Here is a 22,495-nt window from a genome sequence, read left to right on the forward strand (position 1 = left end):
CCAAAAATGCATTTACGATGCAATCGATCGAGGAAAACGAGGTTAGAAGTGGCTTGAAACGCGCGATTGTAAGAGTAAATTCCCCATTTTGCCAAGAAGTGAAAATTATTCTAATTTGTGCGCAAGATTTGCTGTTATTTTGCCACTAAGTCTGTCTTAATCTGTGACATAATTTGGGTGGAGATTAATTTTCCTTAAGTAAAATGATCTGAATTAATTCAAAATTGTGTATGAAGTCGAAAAATTCATTTGTTTTATTTCAAAAGGCAAAAAACTCTCAATTGGAAACAAAATTGATTAAAAATTATCAAATTACTCAAATATTTTCCTCCCTTGTCGGCTGTTTTTTCCGCTGTGCCTAAGAAGATTGCCTGCCAAAGCAACTTGAAGCTCTGCCTATTTCTGGCGAACTTATTTGCCCCCTGCCGTGAGGGTGGCGATAAGAATTGATTTCAGCGGGGATTAATAATGAAATCATGAGATTTGGCAAAGTGTGAAACACGCTCGGCATAGAAAATTGGATGTTCTCCAAGACTCTCCGGCCTTCAGGCTCACTTTTCACTTTTCCCAGCTTCTGCAGTTCTGCAAGTTTGGACACTTTGAATATTATACACTCGCCCGACATCAATTTTCCGGCAGTTCCATGGCAATATTGCGCGCTTGTCCAACAGTTTGTGCGCTGCTGAAGATTATGCAAATCACACAAGAGCATCGCCTTGAATTCCTCTGTATACATATTTTTTATAACGAATTTGTCCCACATTTTGACAGGGAGTTTCTGTCGCATATGCAAAAAAAAACTTAGGAAGTGCAGCGATGTCATAACGACGAAAGTTTTCCACTTCACACAATTGCATATTTTGCAGAATGCGCGCATCGCAGCAACAATTTAATTGTCCACACGAACATGGTGAAGTGATTTTAACTGCAATTTGTCCACATTTTATTCTATATTGTGCTCCAGGAGGGAAAGTAAAACTCTCTCTGTGGAACTTCACAGGAAAAACAGGACGCGCACGCTAATGAGCCCTTGAATGAGTGAATTAAAGGGAAGGGATATGCACTTGTAATTGACAGTCTCTGAGGGAATGTGAAATTCTAGAGAAAAATAAATGGTAAATGCAATGAAAGTGATTCTCAGTGAAAATTTTCCACGTTTGCCCCATAACAAATAGAGGAAAATTCCTTTGTGGAGCGCCACAAAGGGGTAACAATGCCACTCACAAACTAATTATTTCCGCTTTGACACTCACAAGCAGTTGTTGTTTCCAAAGAAAATATATGTTGGAATTGCTTTGAAACCAAAAAGCTGTTCATGACTGACTAAACAAAAAGTGCGCATATATTTTATTATTAAAATATCAATATTAAACTTATTGTGAGGTTTTTTTCTGCCATAATAAAGTTCGTGTCTGTGGAAGAAATGAGGTAATTTTTTATTCTGCCATTTTCTCGGGTTTTCCAGGAAATGCATGCACTTCAATTATCTTCTTCCTATTCATTAAAATCTCGTTTCTGATAAATTTCTCCTGGATTTATCTCTAATTACATTATTGATTTTGAGTGTGGATTCATAATTCATTGTGTGGAAAATCAGGAATATCTTTGTTTTGCCGAAGCATTATTTCTGCATAATAACTCATACGAATATTGCTGTATAGGTAAAGTTTTCTAAAAGCAACCACGAATATTTCTCTCTCTATATTGGGATGAAAAGCGGCAAAATTACTTCTCTCGTCAAATTCATCACGAGTGTGTCGAAATGACGAGATAAACCAAGGGAAAAGAGCGAAAACCGGCAGCGAATTGCAATGCTAATCCGGAAAGTTATCATCTGGAATTTCGTTGTGTTCTGTCGAAATGCCGAGAACAACCAAAAAAATTCCACCTTTGCATTAAAATTCAGATGATTTTCCATTACGCTTCATAATCCCTTTTCTCGCCATGGAAAATTGTGCGAATATTTATTTTTCATGCAAAACAGTTTCGCGTTTCACAAAAACAGCGCAGACTTTTCCACCTGAATGTTAACAAGGAGAAGACATTTGACTTCTGTACACCACTTTCTGACCCTTAAAAATGTCTGGTTTCTATGACGTCGTCATTACGTGAGAGATTGTCACTTCACATAGCCTTACTTTTCAAAAATAATGCTTTGAATTTGTAGCAGAGTTGTTTTATTCTTAAAATGGCTTCATTCCCTAAGAGATAAGCACATTTAGTGTCATGCTTCATTACGATTAGATTGTTGCTCAATTTGCTCAATTTATCACACTGTCATATTTGCGTAACGACGAAATCCAATGATAATAAGAGGCTCAAGTGAGAACTTGCGTGAGGATAAAGAACTCTGTGTGCAAGAGTTGTTAGAAGAGGAAAAGGCAAAAACGCGATAAAGGATTATGTAATGACAGATAGTGCAAGAAAAACTGCCAATTTTTGAGCAACTAAGGGAATTTTTGTAGTCCTTTAAGCGTATTATGGGCCAATTTGATCTCGTCATCACTAATACAGTCAATGCCTTTAGGTTTAAACCAATTTTGCCCCACAAGAAAGTGGACACACGACTTGGAAAATCTGTGCTCAGACTTTTTATATGCTCAGTTCATTCTTAGTGGGATAATTCGCTTAGTAATTTTGGAAGATCCTGTTGAAATTGTTGCAATAAAACTAGGAAAATCTATTACGACTTAAGATGTATATTTGAGGTTATGTTCAAGTTTAGTGTTGGTTTTTATGACTAAGAGTCCGGAATTATGACCTTTTTGAGTGTAAATGCTAAACTCTACCCATAAGTTGAATTATGTTCAGAATGCTGGGCAATTATACTCTTATTGCGTCTGCTAATGCAGTTAAATGCATTACATAACCTAGAAAAATATGTGCAAGACACAGATTTTAAGATTTTTAGACAGTCTTTAAAAAGGAAGAATGAGAGGTGTCTGGAATGCTTCCACGCTCTTCTGGCGCGCTGTACAGCACTCTTGAATTGCAACATCTCCCTCCCTTGGGTGCTCACTTGTGTGTTCAGCAGAGGGAAGTGAAGTGAATGAGAGGAAAAGTTTGCAGCCCCACAAACATCAGTGGATGGCCTGTGAAATGTGGCGAAAAATTCCTCCGAGTCCTCTTGGCCGAAGGCAGCGACTGAGTGAGGGTCAGGCCGCAGCGTAACTGCCGCTCGGCTGCGCTGGGTTGAGTTGGCCGGAACAGGGACGGCGATTAATGCTTGGGTGCACTTCCGGTCGAACGTTCCGTGCTCGTGGACCGGAACCGCATCATTTCAGCTGCGGAGATGCGACCCCTTTTCCTCCGCCACGCACTCAAATTGCCCTCGCTCTCTGGGCCACTTTCCGGCCCCTCGGACAGCTAACAACTGCTCCGCCATTGACACGGCCAGTGCAGTTCTGTTTGCACACGCGAAATGCCGCGCGATAGTGCGCGAGAGCGAAAGTGTCCACAGCCTTGAGATTGCGGAGCGGAAGAAAGTGCGCACACAACAAAGGGAATAATAAATTCCAGGGGCGAATTAACCCTGATTAACATGTCTCATGAATCTTTCATGCTTCCTCGCCAGGACAGAAATGCAAATTATTTTCTGATTGCAATTGTAGTCGCGCGGAGAATTTGGAATTGTGCTAAAGAATTACACTGATGAAGGCCGTAATGTGAATTTGCACTTCATTTTCGGGTTGCAAATTCCACAAGTTTGGGCGTAATTACCGCTGAATTTTTCACAACTTCTGGAAATCACCCCTCATTTCACTTTCTGCACACAAATTGTGGAAAATTAGTGGTCAGAAGATGGCATGGAAAAGGTGAGAACATTCTGGCTTATGAAGTTCAATTAGGCGTTGCAGAAAAGTTTGCCAAAAGCAAAATGTTTATTCAATTATAAGTCTGATGAGACCTAATTTTGTCCATTTGCATAATTTTTGGTGTTATAAAATCATGTAGTTAATCTATTATCATAACTAGACATGAAAACTTACCAAATACACAGGTTATATTGCAAAATACTCTCAAAAATGTAAAGAATTTAAGAGAAAATGAATATCTTAAGGACGTCAGTTGGTGTTTAATGCTAGTGTTCAGCTTCATGAAGCATATGCTCTACACTTTACATTTGAATAGATTTCTCATAACACTTAACTGGCTTCTGTACGCTTCTATCGCCCTCTGTTGTGTGCGCCAAAAATCCACAATTGTCAAATAAGTAAACAAGTTCAGGACATAAATTTATACGCAGAATGCGCGAAATAGTGTTTTTTCCTTTATAAAATAGTGTTTTATCCAGTGAATTTTCACAGAGAATAAGTGAAAATGTGAGCAGTTTCATTAAATGAGTGTTTGGACAGTCAATTATTGAGGTGTTTTGCTGTTTCAGGTCACTTTCTTCGGATGACGAAGTGATTCCTCCGAGTCCCTCGCCCAAGAGGATGAAGAGGAGGAACTACAGGAAGTCCCTGGCCAGCACGCCAAGCAATCCCACAGAACTGCGTGTCTTGCGCAGTCTGACTTCAGCTCACAACGAGATTCTGTCACAGAGAATCAGTGCAGATGCTCTGGATGATAAACCACGAGATTCCCTGACTTACTTCAGTTCCCAGCCGACAAAAATTGAAGCGAGGATGGGCGTTGACTTCCTGAAAGACCTCTACGGCTCGGCAAGTGAGCAGGAAGCGGAGACATCAGACCCTGTCCAGCCCGCTCTGTCTGTGTACACTTTCCCGGAAGTTTACAATGTGAGGCAGCCGCAGAAAGTGCCTTCGAATGGCGATAAGATCCCGGATTTCGCTCCTCTGTCGCAATTGATGGACGCTAAGCATGTACCTGAACCTGTTGCCGGCCCGAGTGGCTGCCAGAAGCCTGTCGGAGAGACGCAGATGCTGCTTTACGACGGCGCTGATCATATTTTCTGGGATATTCCCAGTCAAGTCATCGGTCCGGACAGGAAGAGGCCAAAGTTGGAGGAGAGACAAGAGGAAGGCGCTCCAAATTCACCAGATATTCTGTGTCTGGAGTCCGAGGTGAATTTGCCGGAGATTCCAGTGCCTGAAGAGGAGATTTTGGGAGATTCTCCAGTCATAAAAGGCAATATTGATGCTCTAAGTCAGACTTTGGATGGGAGTTTAGTGAGTTCAACGCAGAAACCTCTGTTCTCGGCACGGAAGAAGGACTTTGTGAACGTCCAGCTGGTCAGGAAGAGCTTCACAGACTTCCGGGAGGCGGAGAATCCGCCCACAACTCCAATTTGTCGGGACAAGCAAGTGTCAGCGCCCAAAAGACTGTTCAGGGACGCTTTTGAGACTTCTAATGAGCCGCAAATGCCAGAAGTGAGCTTCGGAGGTTTCCAGATGGCCAACATGAACAAGATTAAGATCTCCGACGAGACAATGAAGAGAGTTCAGAACATGTTTGGCGACATTACGGGTCCAATGGCTTTTGACGGTCCGGGCTTCCAAACGGCCAACTTCAGGACTCCTCAAGCTCAACCTGTGCAGCGGGAATCTTCCGTGAACTCCCAGATAAGCTTCCTGCATGACATGGACACTGAGACGTTCCTCAAAGAGTTCGACGACAACGCATTTTTCACTCAGATGGAACAGTTGAAATCGCCAGTGATGCGCGCAGAGGAATTTCACCTTCCGGAGGCAGTGAAGCTGGCCAGGGAAGAGGCAATAAGGCTTCAGGAGTGCAGTGTCAAAGAGAAGCCCGAGAACTACTCGGAAAACTTCAAGACGCCGGAGATTGAGAAGAAACTCAAGTCGGGAAGGCGAAAACTGTGTGATTTTGTGGGTGAAGAGCTTCCAAGGAAATCCTCCGGAGGCATTAATTGGGAGAATAGTCTTGAGCTGGACTTTGAGAGCTCAAACGCGGTGCATTTGCAATTCGATCACTTCACTGTGATTCCCAATCTGCGGAATAGAATAGGATTTCCTGAACTTCGACGGGCTTTTGAAGCTTCCAAAGGCGTGAATCCCCATCAAATACCTTCGGGATGGACGGAAAATGCCTGGAAATTCATCACAATTAAGCTGTCGGCGATGGAAAAGGCATTTCCTGACTTCTTCAGCGGACAACTGCTCAATCCGGGAAACATTCTGCGACAGCTGCACTACAGATACTTCAGGGAGATCGTTCTGGGCCACAGTTCTGCCCTCAAGAAGATCACAGAACACGAAGAACCCGCCAACAAGACGCTGGTTGTGTTTGTTCTGGAAGTGAAGAGCGAATCAGTGATTGTGCTGAGCGACGGATGGTACAAAATCACTGGGAAACTCGATGCAATGCTGACGAAGATGGTGAAGTGGAGAAGAATCAGCGCTGGCACGAAGCTGATCACTCAGGGATGCAAACTGGTGAATTGCGATGAACCTCAGGCGCCTCTCGCGGCATCGGCGACGCTGGAACTGCACGGAAATGCGACCAGGCGGTGTCGATGGGACACAATGTTGGGCTTCCAGCGGCAGCTTCAGCCACAGTGCTTCCATCTGGATAGCATTCACTTCAACGGCGGCTTCATTCCGCGCATTCGCGTCTGCATTCTGCGCGTTTATCCGCCAGTCTTAATCGAGAGTCTGCGGAACAGTTCTGTGGTGCGATCTGAGCGGATGGAGAAGCGCCACAGCTCGCAACTGTCCAGCAAGAGTTTCAGCAACTTCGAGGCGGTGTTCAATGAGATGCAGGAGGAATGCGCCAAGCAGAGCAGTCACCAGAGCTTCTCCATTCGGAACATCACCAACATTTCCGGCATTCGCGACCCGGAGCAGCTCATCGACATCTTCAACACGTCCTACGATCCCGAGAGCGTGGAGAACGAGATGACAGCGAGCCAGAAGGCGATACTGCGCGAGCACCAGCAGAAGCAGCAGGAGAAGCGCGACCGCGAGATCGTGGAGGTGATCAGGAAGAGGATCAGACAGCAGCGCCTGCAGAGGCGCGTGCAGAAGCTGCTGCAGCTGCGCATCGTGGACGCCGAGAGGCCGGACATGAGTGCCATGCTGAACTTCTGGACACCGCCGGAAGAGTTGAACTTCAAGGAGGGCGATTTCTACGAGTTCAGCAACTGCAGAGCGCGCGAAGTGCGCAACGAGGTGACGTTCATCGACGGGCCGCCAGCTGAGGAACAGGATCAGAACATCCGGAAGCTGGATGGCAATTTATTCACAAGTCCTCCAGATCGATATACTCGGTGAGTTGGCATTCTATAGCCTTTGGAGACAGTTATTTGAATTTAAAGAAGTGCATTTTGAGGCAAACAACATTGTTTTTTGGGTTCAATTTGCGAAAATGCTTATTCTAGACTTAAAGTAAGATTGATTTCCTGTGTTTAATGTGTTTCAGATGTCACAATTCATTCTGAAAGATCCAAATTTACTTCTTGTCTTTGATTTTCCATTGATTATTGTGAAAATCGGCTTTTCTCTAGTCAAATGTTACTCAAAACACACAATTTCTCTGCAATTTTCCACTTCTTCCAGGCGAATCACACCGTTCTCGGAATTGCCGACAAGAGTGCGGCCGGATTTCAATGAATTCGACGTGGTTGGCATCGTGGTGGCGATCGAGGTGTGTCGGCCGAGGCAGAATCTCGAGCACGTGGTGCTGGCGGACGCGGAGAAGAACCTGATCCGCGTGTTCTGCTGGAAGGGACTTTCGCACTTTGCCTTCGACGACATCGTGCAGCCGCGCGCCATTCTGTGCTTCAGCAACCTCAACCAGCGCCTGTCCACGAGTCTGCCCGTGCTGGCGGTGTCCGAGGCCACGGTGATCACACGCAATCCCAAGCTGCCGGCGTACCAGGGGGCGCTGGAGGAGCTGCGCCAGGCGCTGAGCCTGTGCGATGTGGAGGCGTTCATCGCCGCGTGCCAGCAAAAGCTGTGATGCTGCCAATAAACGGCTGAGAAATTGCACTGTGTGATAATTGAGAACGCTCTTCGATTTCCCGGCCGTTCGTCACGCGCGCGTCTCGGTGGCAAATGAGGAAGTGTGTGAGTGCGAAAATATGAGACTCTTGGTGGAAAATTTGCTCTTATTCTTTTGATAGGCGGAAATCGTGTGTGGAATACAAATTTCCACCCCGAGATGCGGTCGTGGTGGAAATTTGGGCGTTCAAAAGGCGATGGGAGAAGACGCGGGGCGGAAAAGAGTTACTTATACATACTGCAGTGGTGCCTTCCACTTAGCTTTTAAAGTCACACACATTAAAGGGTGTCTCTCTCTCTCTCTCGTTCCCCTTTTTCCGGGGAGGTTTGGCGAATGGCAATGGAAAAAATTTCACGCACTGACTGCTTCTCCAGATGCTTCGCTTATATGGCATTTCTATAGAATTGCGGAGTTTGACGCGTTTTTTTGTCTGGGTCGAAGCGATATGTTTTCCTTGGAACGCGCGGAAAATATGCGGAAAAATATTTACATTTCCCGAGAAGAAACTGTGCGGTGAGGAATTTCTCTCGGTATTGAATGCCGAAATGGCAAAGAATTCGCATGTTTTATTAATTGCGATTACTTCGATTAGCCCTTTGTTTTGAGTATATTGTGACATTGAGCTTTTTGAGTTTAATAACTTATGAACTGATTTTGTCAAGGATTTTGTTCACCTTTTGGTAAAGAAGTGAAAGAATTTTATCCATTGAAACAAATGTCGAAAAAGGCTATTTTCAAACTGTTTTGCATTCCGTGTGTTTTTCTAAATTGCAACATTCAATTAAAGGAGTAAAACAATTGCGTGATTAGTGAATTATCATGCCATGTTGGCAGATATTCGCAGTAAATCGCGATTACGTGCGTATTATTATGATATCGGCTTAACCGCCAGAGCATACTGACAAAAGGCGTTTAGGTGGAACACAATTAATCGCCAATAAACACTGTGTTCGGCTCGCTGACAAGATAATCAAGAGCATTAGCGGACCTGAAATAAATCAGCGACGATTGCAGCTTAATTTTATCGGCGCCGATCGAGCGCTCAATATGGCTGTTCCGCAGGATGGCGCGACCCTTCGAGATCGCTGGCCGCAGCCGATAAAGGGCGCGAGAAGATTTATTGCGACGTGCCTTCAGATGGCACTCGAGCGGCGGCGAGACATTCATGGAGCGCTCGAGCCAGTGCTTTCCATTTTAAAGATGCTTGCGGAGGAGTGTGTGTGTGTGACCCGGAGAGATTTCACGCTAATGTCACGTCACTCGATGAGGACGCGAGATAGAGAGGAAATCACACTCTTCCTCTGCACACCTTCCACGGCTCGCCGGCTGCGGGGGAAAGAATCACAAAGTTGGAGAAAGCTTTATTTGCCATAAATCTTCCGCCGTATCACAAATACATTCGTCAAATATTCCTCCGCTGAGCCCCCGAAACGCCCGGGCGAACGGAGAGACAAAAGGAGTTGAGGAAGAGTGAAATGGCGGGCAGACGATAAATCACACGAGCTTTAGTCCTCCTCTAATCCGTTTCCCTCTTACATTCTCCTCACACGCATCCTGGCAAGGATTACACATTCCTTCTCTCTCTCTCTCTCTCTCCCGCTCGTCGGGAATGTCTTGAGGAATTCCCGCCACTCTTTCTGCCCACTCCAGCGACGTGCAGACCAGAAATCGCTTGCGGACGCAATTGAATGCACAGAACCTGCACAGCAGCACCTGCTCGCCGGGGAATTCTTTCGATTTGACGCAAATGAAGATAAAGCTCGAGAAAGCTCAATTGTCTGCCTTTCAGCAAATCGACAATTCAATCGACTACAGCTCTAGGTTGCGAGGAAATTAACAACAATGGCAATGAAAGACTTCGTGATATTCAAGGGTGGAGGAAAGCTCTTGCAAAGCAAATTAACCCTTTGACCGTTTGAAAAAAGAAAACGTCAAGAAAAAACTTCAATTCACGGATTTTGTCAGAAGCTTCTTCTAAAGTAAATTCCTTTGTCGTTCTTGTGCTGACTTAAGCAATTTTTTTAGCGCATAAAGTCGTAAACTTAAGAGAATTAACACACCTTGGTTTTTGTTCGCGTTGAAAATGACGATAATCTATGATTTTATAAAAAATTTAGAAATATGTTCGTGTTTTCTTCTGTTTTAATTGCTAATTAGGCTTTTGAATTTCGATTAGCATTTTCTAATCGCTTTCTAGATTTATTATCACGTCCGGAAGCAAGAATTCATCATTGCTTGCACTCAAATACTCTTTTCAATTGCTAAATATTTAGCAAATTTATCGACTTTCGGTGCTGAAATGTGAGTAAGAAATTAATCTTTCTCTGAGTCGCTTCAAAACCGCATTGTTTGCTATCGTGAAGACTTTGTCGTCAGCTCAATTGGCTCCCGGTGTAATGTATGCAAAAGTAATTTCCCTTTCCTGCCCGTGAATGTACATCCCGAGCATGTTGGTGGATAATGTGGAAAAATTCACCTCATTTGTCAATTTAATGCACTCCTTCCTCCTGGGCCACGTATTAATTAAGAAACATCGACTTTGCCCCATCGTCACGAAAGCTCCGGGAGAGCTTCGGTGGGTCGCCGGAACAAAGGCACATTGCCACCTTTCCAGCTGGAGTGGCGAAGAATTCACGCGCTTAATGAAGTGCTTAAGTTGAAAATTAAGCGCGACAAATATAATTGTTGATGTTACACCCGACCACCTTTGCCGCCGCCGCCGAAAACTTGCCGGAGCGCGGCAACTGTGTAAATTCGCACGACAGTGCGGGCGCACTTGTGTTTTTGCCGAATAAATAGAGCCATTTTCTTATGCCAAGCCAAATGAAATTAAATTATCTCTCCATTATGTGCTTAATGAATAAACTTTTGGCGGCTGTGCCGCAGAGCTTTTGACACAATCCAAGAGCGTCCGGGGCGTGTGACAGGAGAGAAGGGCGCTTTTCACGCGCGCGACATTACGAATTTATGTCATCTTCGTGAAATACTTGGCGAAATACAAGACCATCGTGAATTATTCTGTGCGTCAACGCGAATGAAGTGCGTTAAAAATGCAGAAGACACTCCACTTCTATTTCGCGGAGACTCTGCAACCCTTTCAGCGCGCCCTTCGGCGCTGCACGTGAGCCGCGGAGGATTTATGGTGAATTTTAATGAAATGCCTCGAAGAAGTAGGCGAAGACTCTGACTAAGCCTACGTCGTGACGAGACGTTTTGATATAAGAGACTTGCACATGTTTGCATTTGTATTCTTGGGTGTTTGTGAGCCTGAATTGAGATCTTCTTCCACGGAAATTTGCTTAATATTGAAAGAAGTTTGGAAAGAAAGGTGTTTGATTGATTCTTGCTATTAATATCCTTGCAAGACAAGCCAGAATTCTTGTTAATAACTCCACTCAATATCCTCAAGTGATTACGAAACACTTTCTTTCAAAGAGAATTCGCTTCGCTTGACTCATCTTCAAGTGAGAAACTTGAGCTGTTAAATCACACTATAGAATTTAAGTGATCCTAAAAGCTTTTTCTAAGACAACAATGCATCTAAATTGGTATTTTATCTCCTCGTGACTCCTTGAGACGCTCATAACTTCCCGCTGATCAACCGCAGTTGGGTTTTCGCATCCAGCAAACTTTAAGCCCGCGCAAAAGCACTTTGCGCCAAAACCGTAAATTGCAGATCCACTCTCGCATCGTCTAATTCCCTTCAAATGTGCAAGGAAAGTTTCACGTGCGACCGCGGCGTTCTATCAGGTGGTAATGTGGGGTTATTGTGCATGCAATTTTTGAGTTATTGCTGCACGGCCGCGAGCGGGGCGGGTAATTGGCGCGAAGGGCGCGAAGTGGCGAAAGAGAGTTTAATGGCAAAGTTGCGTTGCCGGCGCGCCCGAAATTGCGGCGAGGACTTCCTGTGCGCGCGGGGGATTTTTGAGGCTGGAAGTGACAGGCAGGAAGTCATGTCGTGGCGAAGAATGGCGCGCGATGGAAGACGACAGCGATTTCCACCGTGACGGTGACAATTTTCGATTTGCCGTCCAATCCCAGCCATAACTTTGCGCCCCGATTCCCGGCGCTCACGGAGTCGAGAGCGAAATTGTTAAATAATTCATCTGAAGAATGTCGCTTGCTTCGTGCTTTTTATTATTCGATCCACCCACCGACGCCCACTGCGCTCTTGGGCCGGAGTCAAACATTCACTTTACAACTCACAATTTATATGACTCAACTTGTGTGTCGGGGGATATTTACTCACTACGGTGGGCACTGCGACTTTGTTCTATATATAGCGCAGAGGACTCCGAGGAAGCCGGAGGAATTGAAAATAAGAGATTCGCCTGTCGCTCCTGCACAAATGTATAGCGACATTTGAGAGATGTATAACTTATAAAAGCAAACAGGCACTCACATATGTACACAAAATTCTGGGGAGGACCATAATAGAATCACACAAAAACTTCCCCCGAACTAGGATGTACATAAGTGGGACTTCTTCCCGGCTCATATTAAATTATTTCTTCCTCTCCGTCGCTCCTTCTCCATTTAGACTCCTTTTTTATTTTCCCTCTGCGATGTCTCACTTAATTCACTGTACGGCTGCTCCTCCGCCCACCGACTGTTTACGGTGGAATTGCGCTGTTTGGAAAATAATTTACACGCACTTAAATATTGCACAGCCATTTATTGATTTTCCACCACATTTCTCATCACTTCATTTCTCAATTACTCTCTCGAGGCGATCGCCTTAAATCGCAACTCGCTGCATTTTTCCCCCTTTTTCCCTCCGTGTCGTAATAGAGCCACATTGCACTGGCAATTAACCCCTTCTCCTCGCTCGCCGTGCGATACTGTATTTACAATAATGCTGTTTTAATTCCTCCTTCCGAGCAACATCATAATTATGAACTTTATATGAGCTTTCAGCGCATTCAACTGCAGAGTCTTGAGACATTGTACATTGTTGGCCGCAAAATACTCAACAGCTGGAGGCAGATTCGGACAAATCAAGTCTCAGACAGACCATAAAAGGTATCTCTAAATCTGCGCTGAATCTGGTTGAATTAAGGCAGATTTTGGAGTCTCATTTGTATAAATATTGCTTATTTAGCAAGTTTTCAGCTCAATTAATTCGTTTCTCAGCTGTTTCAGATCAAATTCTTGACAGATTGGGAGAGAAAAGGAAGAAATTTATTTTTCATGGAATACTTGGAACACATTTAATGGATAATTCTGACCATTCTGATCACACATCGATTCAACTCCAAATATAAGATTCAGACCATGATTTTACTAATTCTGAAACCAAATTTGAACCTATTTTGGATAAGCAAACTGGCGAAATCGATGAACTTCACGGAGAATAATTTAATCCTCAATTTTGCCGAGTGAATAGAAAGCAGGGGCAAAAAGTTATTAATGATGAGAAGTTTTGGGGATGATGAATTTGCCAGGGTTGGTGTAAAAAAGTGCAACATCTCAGTGATTTTCCTCACAAGCAAAAGGCCATTCCTCGGGCGATTGGCTGAGGAGTTCACGTATCTGCTGTGCTGTGAGTCCATGGGAAAGTTTATAGCAAAATGCTTTTTAAGGCAATTTTTGCCAATACATAAAAGTGTTGTACAAAATGTCCCTCGGATCATATTGAGCGCCACACATTTTGTTATTTATGGCCCAATTAATACGTGACTAAATTTCATAGCTGCTCATTCGACGCTCTGTCCCGCCTCACACTCTCGCCTCGTCCCAAGATATCCTCTCTGACCCCAGAACGGAGTGGAGAAAATTCACAAAATTTCATTCTCAACTGGATTTTCCATAAATCCACCATTTGGGGTGGCGGAGCATTTCACCTTCTGGAGGGATTTTCTGCTTCTTTCAGCACTACTCCACCAGAATTCCTCATGTCTTCATGTCTTCACAGTGTTCAGCTGTTGCACGCGGTAAATTCAGTGCTGCTGAAGCTAATGTCACTTGCACAACTATTATAGAAACATCGCGCTAAAGTAAATTAATTTATCTGCTTTGAACTCTTCATCATATTTTCTCAACAACTTTGTACACTCGACGGGCAAATTGTTCGCCAATGGCCGGGAAAAGTGGGTGAGTTTTGATGAAAAAGCCAAATGCGAGTGAATTAAAGTGAAAATTGCATTTATAAATTTCGTCCCAGAGTTTCATTTAATTAAAAATATTGCAGCAAAATTGACAAATGAAGTGACTTTCATGTTGTTACGCTATTTTCAAGCACTTAAAATTCCCCAATTAATCGTGCAGAATATGAGAAATATTATGTGTTTATCCTTGTGTTTATCCTGGCTGGAGAAAGAGGGTCAAAATTGCCATTCCGCGATTAACTTCGTGGTTTAGAGACGCCCAGCATCGCTGCCAAGTTGTTTGCGAGAAACTTTTCTTGCGCTGCCCCCCAAAAAAGCACATTTCACTCGAGAAGGCTTCCGGTCATGAATATTTTCGCAGGAAGTGAATAAATTATGTAATGAATTAAATGGTGCTCAATATAAAATAATTTATTATTGGAGGGCTGAAGAGAAGCCTTTTCCTCATCTGCTTGACCCAAATTTTTTAGGGGTGGCAGGAAAAGTGCTCCTAAGAAAATAAATTGCCCAGCATGAATCAAAAGCCAGAGGCGAGTGATTGAAGGGCGTCGGGATGTTCCCTGTGCAATGATTCGGATCCTCTCCGGAGTGCTAAATTTAATGGGAAAACATGGTCGAGCCGCAGCTTCACGACGCCCAAAAGCTCACGGAAGCGTGCGAGGAAATCCATATTTTGGAAATTTGATTTGTCGCCTCTGCAAATCACCGGAAATCAACAGAGGCACAGAATTTGTCACTCATGGAGAGACACACATATTTACTGTCACTCCACCTGCTCTGGCGACTCTCTGAAATGCTAATTTATGCGCATTCCCTCGAATTGCAGGGTTGACGTGCATATTTTCATGCGGCGAAACCTCACAGAGTTGAGCGATTGAGGTGGAATTGAGCGAATGTTGAGAATTATTCTGAGCCCTATCATCATATATATTCACTCTCCTACCTTTGTTTCTATGGAAATTCTCGCGAAGCAGACTTAACGACCGAATAATCCTCAGAAGGACTCGCAGAAAATGAAGAAAGCTGCATTGAAAGAAACGCTTCTTTTTTAACAGGAACGTACGTTTATTTTTGCACAGAGCAGAATATAAGCTAATATTAATTTATGAGAATATCTCGCCGTCATATCGCCAAAATTCTCAAAATATCCAAAAAGGATCAAGTAAAAAATACACAATATTCATCCTCTTTTATTATTCATCTACAGTCAATAAAAATGGAGATAAAATAACAATGGAAGCATAGCTCTCGAAACGTATGACAATAAAATTTATCAAATAGAGTGAGTTTTCTTCATGACCATCTCAATCTTGGGTGAATTTTTCTCTATCTACAGAAGTGAAAATGATATTTACAGAGGGGAGGAGAAAATAATTTTGCCTATAATAAGAAAGTTTATGACTTTTGCAAGTGTCTTCAATATAGTTTTCTTCTTCATCTTCCAGCTTAACACTCAATTTACTTAAAAGTATTACAATTAGCTTATCAATTCGCTTTTTTTATACTCCTTTCAGCTTTGCTTTGAATGTCGGCGAGATATCGTTGATTTTTTCTATTTTTCTCTCTCTTTTTTTATACAGTAATTAATTAAAGACTTAAGAATTTTGAAATAAAGCAAAATTTCACATTCCTTCAATTAAAAACTTATTTCTCTTTCTCTCTCTACTGATTTTCTTCCTTTATTATCCTCTTCTCTTTCATCATTTTCTTCTTCTTTTACTTAGTGAAAACATTTTTACTCCAGTTAAGTAATTTAAGAACTAATAAATTTTTACTTCTCCTTTTAAATACACACACTTTTTGCTACATTAATGCCTGTTACTCTCTTTTTTTTCTCCTTTTCATTAAATTATTCTCTTATTTCATTTATGCAAAACGTAACATTTCTTTCATGTTTTTTTTTCTTCCATTTTTCTTTAGTCAATAAATACGTATGTACAACATGTATGAATGAGAGCTACATACATATATGTATTAAGTCAAAAATTTGAGTAGATGAGCGCTTCGCGGAGAAGATCTTAGAGTGAAGATCCTCGCCTTTGGCGTCATTGAACGAATGTTGTGGTTTGCATTGTTCTTGACAATTTCAAGAAGAGAAAAATGAACAGAAAACAAAGAATACAAACAGCAAAATTAAATTTTTATGCTTTTGGCTTCACAATCATGTGGATTTTTTGACATTTTATGCACGCATTCACTTAAAATTACATTTTTTTTCCTTTCTTACACTTATGTTAAAAACTACTGCTTCATGGGTTTTTTTTTCTTTATATTAAAATTCTTTTCTCTTTTATTCATTTCCTTTTTCATCTCATTTTTTATTAAAAATCGATTATTACAATATACTTTCAAAATTATCCTTAAAATTCTCCCCTTTTCATCTCATTTATTTCCAAGTTTCATTATCTCACTATTACTAGGTTTTTTTTTTATTTAGAAAATCAAAATATTGTATAGAAACACACAATTTTCTTCCATATTCGCTAGTTTTCCTTTCATTTTTTATTATTTACCTTTTATTTTTTTTTACTTTTCACATTAGGTAAAATGGTTTTTATCATCATTTTTTTTATAAGTATTTTTGAGAAATTTTTCCTTTCATCATGTCTTTAGTTACAAAATTTCCTTTGATTTTTTTTGTAGGGCTTTTTTAAAACACATTTTCTTAGTCAAAAACACATCCATATGATTTTTCAGCGTGTATAAAATTCGTTTCATTATTTTATTGTTTTAGATTATTATTCATGACCATTTTTTCTTTTGAAATTCAATTACCATTTCTGTGATCTTCACATGCGATCTCGCGATCATTGCACACTGCTTTTTACAATCCGATCAACCACTATGATTACATTCTACTATATTTTCACCCTCTTTTCACTACTTCACGATGATCTCTTCAATCTTTTTTGAGTTTTCTTTTCACTATGCAATGTATAAAGTACAATATACATTTATCAAATATGTTTGTTAGCTCATGTTTTTTTTACTCTTCAATTTTACTCCTTTTACTATGTCTTCACTGTTTTTTTTTTCTCTAATTGTTCTTTGATTTCTTTGCTACTTTATTTGCTCTTATCGGAAGAACTTTTAATACAATGAATGCATCTTTTTTTTATAATTTTATTAATCTTTCTCTCTTTTTAGGTCATTCAGTCAGAGTTGAATTGAAAAGTTGCGATCAAAATGGGGTTGGATCGTCATTTTCAGCTGCGCAAACTTGCGCCTCTGGTTCGTTGATCGTGTGACGGAGAAAATTGTCCCGCAAAAAGGGAAGATCAGCGATCTTCGCCCATGTTGATCATTCAAACTCCACAGAACACTGCACTTTATTACTAAATTTTATTCATTTTCTAAGAATTTACCTCTGTTTTCATTTCTCATTTTGTACAGTAAGCTAAAAAACAATTGGATATCACGAAACCGATCACCTCTAAATTTATTTTTTAGAAAAAAAGGGAAGATTTTCTTTCATTTCATATTTCTTTTTTTTTCCTTTTGACTGTCAATGTGTTTTTTTTTCCTTTATATTTTCGTCGAATTCTCAATAGTCCCTCTTTTTCTTGGATATGTACAATGACTTTTTAAGTTTCTTTTTTCTCATTTCCTTACTATGCAAGACTTCTTTGCTAATTTCTTATTCACCTGCAGATCGCTGGTTTTTTTTCTGTCAACTACCAAAATATCTGATCGATCGGCTGTATTTCTGTGTGAACATTGATTGGCATTGAATCAGTTCAGAGAAGATGTTGTTCAAGTAATTCTTTATCCACTTGGCAGAGTGGTAAGTGCGATCTTTTGAGTAGGCACAGCGATCGTCAAGCAATCTTGTCGATCTGCCTGCAAAAAGTGGTAAAAAAAATGTACAAAGAATATTCTTCTTCAAACTGATCAATTGCCTTATTTTATATGAATAGTCAAAGGTTTATATTATTGCGCTCTTTCTCTAAATGGAGAGGAAGTTCTCTTCCTTGTTACGTTATTTATAAACTATTGCCCGCGATCAGTGGAATTCTCTATGCGATCGCGCTTCTGCCTGTATGTATAAAAAGAGATATTTTTCCGTACTAAGATGTATTCCTATGTAAATATAAGAGGTATGACTTTTGACTTTTTTCATTCATATCTCTCCTATAGTTTTAAAACCAACGGATCGTCCTTCAGCAGTCTTTAATTAATACTTTTGACACATTAATTTTGTTAATTCTCTTCTCTTTTTCTCTCTCTCGCTCGCTCGCTATGTCACGACCTACATTTATTTGGAAAAGGGTGCGCTGCTGCAGTTTTTTTTTACTCTTTAAAAACGTTTGTGCAGTATTTACGAAAAACACATCAATTTTACATGGGAAAAAAATGATCACCTCGAGATTTGTGGCAAAAATTGGATGATATACTGAAAAATTACACTATAAGAACAATTATATTTAATTACATAAAGATCTGATTAAACAGTGAATGTTTCATTTGAAAAATCAATGAAATGCGATGATGTTTGTATGAAAATTAGTGGTTGCCTTTTTTCCGTTTTCTTTTGTTGTAAAATTTCACAATATTTCTAAATGCTAGAGTTTCTCATTACATCAGATACTTTTTTGATTCCTGTCAAATCTAATATTTATCTAAAGTCTCTCCACACATTCACAATGTCCTCTCGCAGTGTTGATCACTGAATGCTTAACAGAAAGAGAAACACACCAACTGTGCATCTACGGCCTTATCATCTTACCAAATCTTATCCTCACATCTTGCCCACCTAATCATTAAAAATATCGAAGTATCTTCCTATCTTCTTGTAATTCTTACAGGTATGATTTATTCTTCTTGTTTTTTGGCTTCTATGGCCACCAAAAATATACGTGTATATATATTTATGTATAAATATATATGCGGATCACAGAATTGCATCACACAAACGACAGCGACTGTTCTTATTTTCTTCCAAGATTTTCTCTACATTTTCTAACTTCTTTTCCTATATACTTCCTATTGGGTCTCAAATACTTTATAACGCTATTTTTTTTCACTTGCTTGAAAGGATTTCCTCTTATCCTGCTCTATTGCCTAACACAAAACTGTGCTCTCGAAGTGCTCAGCTTTGGCTCAGAGAGCACGCACTATTTGAGAATTTTGCATGCAAAATCGCTTTGGGGAGCAAAATATTTGCCAAATACGGAAAATTTCGAAACAAAGGAAGCCTGAGTCAAACTTACCTGCGCTCAAATGAAAAAGTAAAGCCAGTAAAATCAAGAAAGCATATATGTAACAAATCAAAAGCCGCTTGCATGAGACTTGAACTAAATGCTATTCATAAGTATAGAACGAACATTGCAATGAAATTTTAGTACAATTTCATTATACTATTGGTAACTATAACTAATAAATTTGTTGCTGTATTCCTTACACAGTGATATTAGACTTTTTTGGCGTTTAATCGTCAAAACGAAGATCCTAAATTATATATTCCACTGGAATCTTACAAACTAAAATCGCGCGTAATTCAAGTCGTTACGAGAAAAAAAGGGAGTTTTATTCTGTAAAAACTTATCAAACTATATTGCTAGACTTAGAACATATAAAAATACATCTGGTACAAAAAAAGACAAAAGTAGTACAAAAAAATTACTCACTTAAAAAAAAAACACTTTGTAACAACTTAAAACCGATAAACTGGCCCCTCAACGAAACACTCCTCAAGTAAATGGCAGTGAAATTTGTCTCTCTTCTTCCATTTATATTTATCATTAATTTTAATCGCCATGTTATGAAATATCAGAAATGAAAATCGTGCCAATTTTGTGGGGAGGAAATAAATAGCAATGACATTTAAATATTTACCTTAACATCGTGAGAATTTGAATTTTCCGTCAGAATGATTGTTTTTGATTCACTTATGAGCTCATTTTTCAAACCACCCCTTTTCCGATTATTCTTTTTACACATATTTTTTTTTTGTTTCCTATACAATTTCGCCATATTTTCTCACCCTCTTCGTGGGTGAAGTGCTATAAATTGATTTCTTCTCCTTCATGTTTTTTTTTCTTCTTTTTTCATAGTGTTACAAATTTTGAATGAGTGTGATAAGTTACCCGGACAGAGATTCTCCAGTCAATTTGACGTTTCACGGTCCGGCGGAGGAAAGAATTGGGATGGAAGAGAATCCGGTGTGTGATATCGCGGAAAAAAAGACGTTTGTGTATGCCAATGCTTAGACATGTCGCTTCATGTGCAGCGCCAAGTGATCCGATCGCGAGAAACACCGATCACAGTGGCGACACTTGAAGGGCTTCGCGCCCGTGTGCTTCCGGTAGTGGCGCGTCAGCTCGTCGCTCCTCGCGAACCGCCACTCGCAGCCTTCCCACGAGCATTTGTAAGGCTTTTCACCTGCAAACAGAAGAGAAAGATGCGGTTAATCAAGTTAGTGGAGAAAAAACTGGCGCGAACGATCGAAACCCTCGATCGTGCGATCACCAGTTGGCACTAGATGTCGCCACAAGGCGAGCTTCTCAAGTGTTTAAACACTTTCTTCCTGTTTTTAAAATCCATCAATTTGCTTTTGATAAAAACGAATAAACAGTCAAGGAAACAGTCTTAAACAGAGAAATCGACAAATCAACAAATGAAATCACTTAGCTTTGTAGTTTATTCCGTTGAAGAGAATGAAAGTTGCAGACTTTCTCAGAAACTTTCTATATTATTTTTAACTAGAAACCATCATATTTTTTGGCTTTAGAGGGCTTCGAAAATCTCAGAAACACTGATGATATTCGATATCACAGCCGAAATTTACATGATTTAGTTCCACAGACTTTATATATGCACACTTAAGCCATGCATATTCTAGCAGCATCTTCTGTTTAAAATTCCTTTTCATCCAAATCTTAAATATTCAATGACACGGCAGATGTTCGAGAGACTCAAATCTTCCTCCCACAGACCGAATGTCGCGTTTGCCACCGAGAAAGTGCAGACGCTGTTCGTCGAATCCTTTTTCCATGAGAAATCCAGAGAGTTTGCTCAAGAAATTAAAATGGGCAATAAATTGAATCATTATCTAAATTCCACTTAGCATCCATTTCCTCTTTTTCTGCGGAATCGCATTAGCAACTGTGCGGATTCCATCTTGACAGGCAGATTTCCGCCCTCGAAGCCCAAGACTCTCAATTACAAATCATTCGAGTGACCAGCATTATTCAATTTGAAAGAGTCTCTCGGCAGTTCGCTTTCCAGTCTGACGTTTGTCGCTCTCTCTCTCTCTCTCTCTCGCCCTGGCTTTCCTCCCACCGGCCAATCTCACCCCCGGGCGCACATTCCGAGTGTCTGGGGCGAATATCTTACAAGGCAGAAGACATGGGGGAGGATATTGTGTGAGTATTGGGATGTTATTCGGGATTTTATTGCCATTCCACCCTCGTGGGGTGTTTACTTCCTCAGCGAATGTAGAGGATGGCAAAGTGGGAGAGACAATGAAGCATGAGGACTAGTCAGTTTCTCTCATCGTCTCAGAGTGGCCGGAAGGGTAGATGATATGTCTTGAAATAATTCACTTTTGTACATGGACTTCATTAATTTACTTCTGACCACAAAATGGAAGCAATATAAATACTATATCAAATGAAAGTTCTCCTTTTTACGCAGCCCACAAGCGGCCTCTCCCTTCATCCTTGGCGAAACACGATGGATGAAAGCGGAGATGCGAGAAGGGATAAATTGAGTTTAAGCAACTCTTTTTCCAAGGATCAACCATTTGATGAATTGAGGCAAATTCAGACCGCCCGACCATTGATTTCTGCCTCCTTCTGTGTCCACTTTCGGCAGAGGATCTGGCGAGGAAGCGGTCGAACAAGGGCTCGAATTGATTGCCAATGTTTTGGAGCATGAAAGGCAGGCGGAAGGGCGCACTTCATTTGAAAGATTTCGGGGACAATAGATCAAGAGGGAAGACCCTCTGGAATCAAGACAAACACAAAATAGCCCATTATCAGCCACTTTATATGTACATAGTGAGCAATGTGCGACTAATATCGAGTAATCTCGCTCTAAATTATGTGCGCGAGTATGAAGAGAGGGATTGTTTGGTCCTGCAAACGACACTAATACGAAACAAGCTCGAGGCTTCTTTTAACCACATAATTCCACGGAAACACTTGCCGTCTATTGCCTTAGATTGCGATTGTTTCTCAATGTGGAGCATCTGTGAGTGCATTCTTGCCGGATTATTTGCCGGACGGTGATTAGCTGAGGTCGATTGTGCCACAATTCCATGGCGAAAGAGCCGGTGCTCATTTGCCATCTTCCTCCACTCAGTGCTCCCCAGGGCACAATGTGGACACTGTGAGGCATGTCTCGGTGAAAACATCACCCCCGAAACGTCACCCACTCGTGCAGTGGCGACCACTGGCATGAACGCAGAAAATGCTATAAAATGTAGCAAAAAGAACTCCCTTTATGGCGTTTTCGTCGGA

At 41.1% G+C, this 22,495-nt stretch overlaps 2 protein-coding genes across 2 annotated transcripts in view; one reads left to right on the plus strand and one right to left on the minus strand.

Annotated features, from left to right (window-relative positions):
- The first annotated feature begins 4,209 nt into the window (after positions 1 to 4,209).
- LOC132259571 (breast cancer type 2 susceptibility protein homolog) lies at positions 4,210 to 8,015 on the plus strand. The gene is made up of 3 exons (XM_059757260.1): positions 4,210 to 4,322; positions 4,385 to 7,192; positions 7,482 to 8,015. Coding segments are annotated over exons 1-3 (3,213 nt in total). The 5' UTR covers positions 4,210 to 4,320; the 3' UTR covers positions 7,885 to 8,015.
- Positions 8,016 to 16,531: 8,516 nt separating this feature from the next.
- Positions 16,532 to 22,495, minus strand: part of LOC132261198 (Krueppel-like factor 7) — a 141,485-nt gene continuing 135,521 nt past the window's right edge. The window contains exon 4 of the mRNA XM_059759830.1: positions 16,532 to 20,414. Within this exon, the coding sequence (XP_059615813.1) occupies positions 20,239 to 20,414 (176 nt within the window). The 3' untranslated portion in view covers positions 16,532 to 20,238. The remainder of the gene's footprint in view (positions 20,415 to 22,495) is intronic.

Source organism: Phlebotomus argentipes, unplaced genomic scaffold (assembly GCF_947086385.1).
Source record: "Phlebotomus argentipes unplaced genomic scaffold, Phlebotomus argentipes genome assembly scaffold_18, whole genome shotgun sequence".
In the NCBI taxonomy this organism is placed as follows: Eukaryota; Metazoa; Arthropoda; class Insecta; order Diptera; family Psychodidae; genus Phlebotomus; species Phlebotomus argentipes.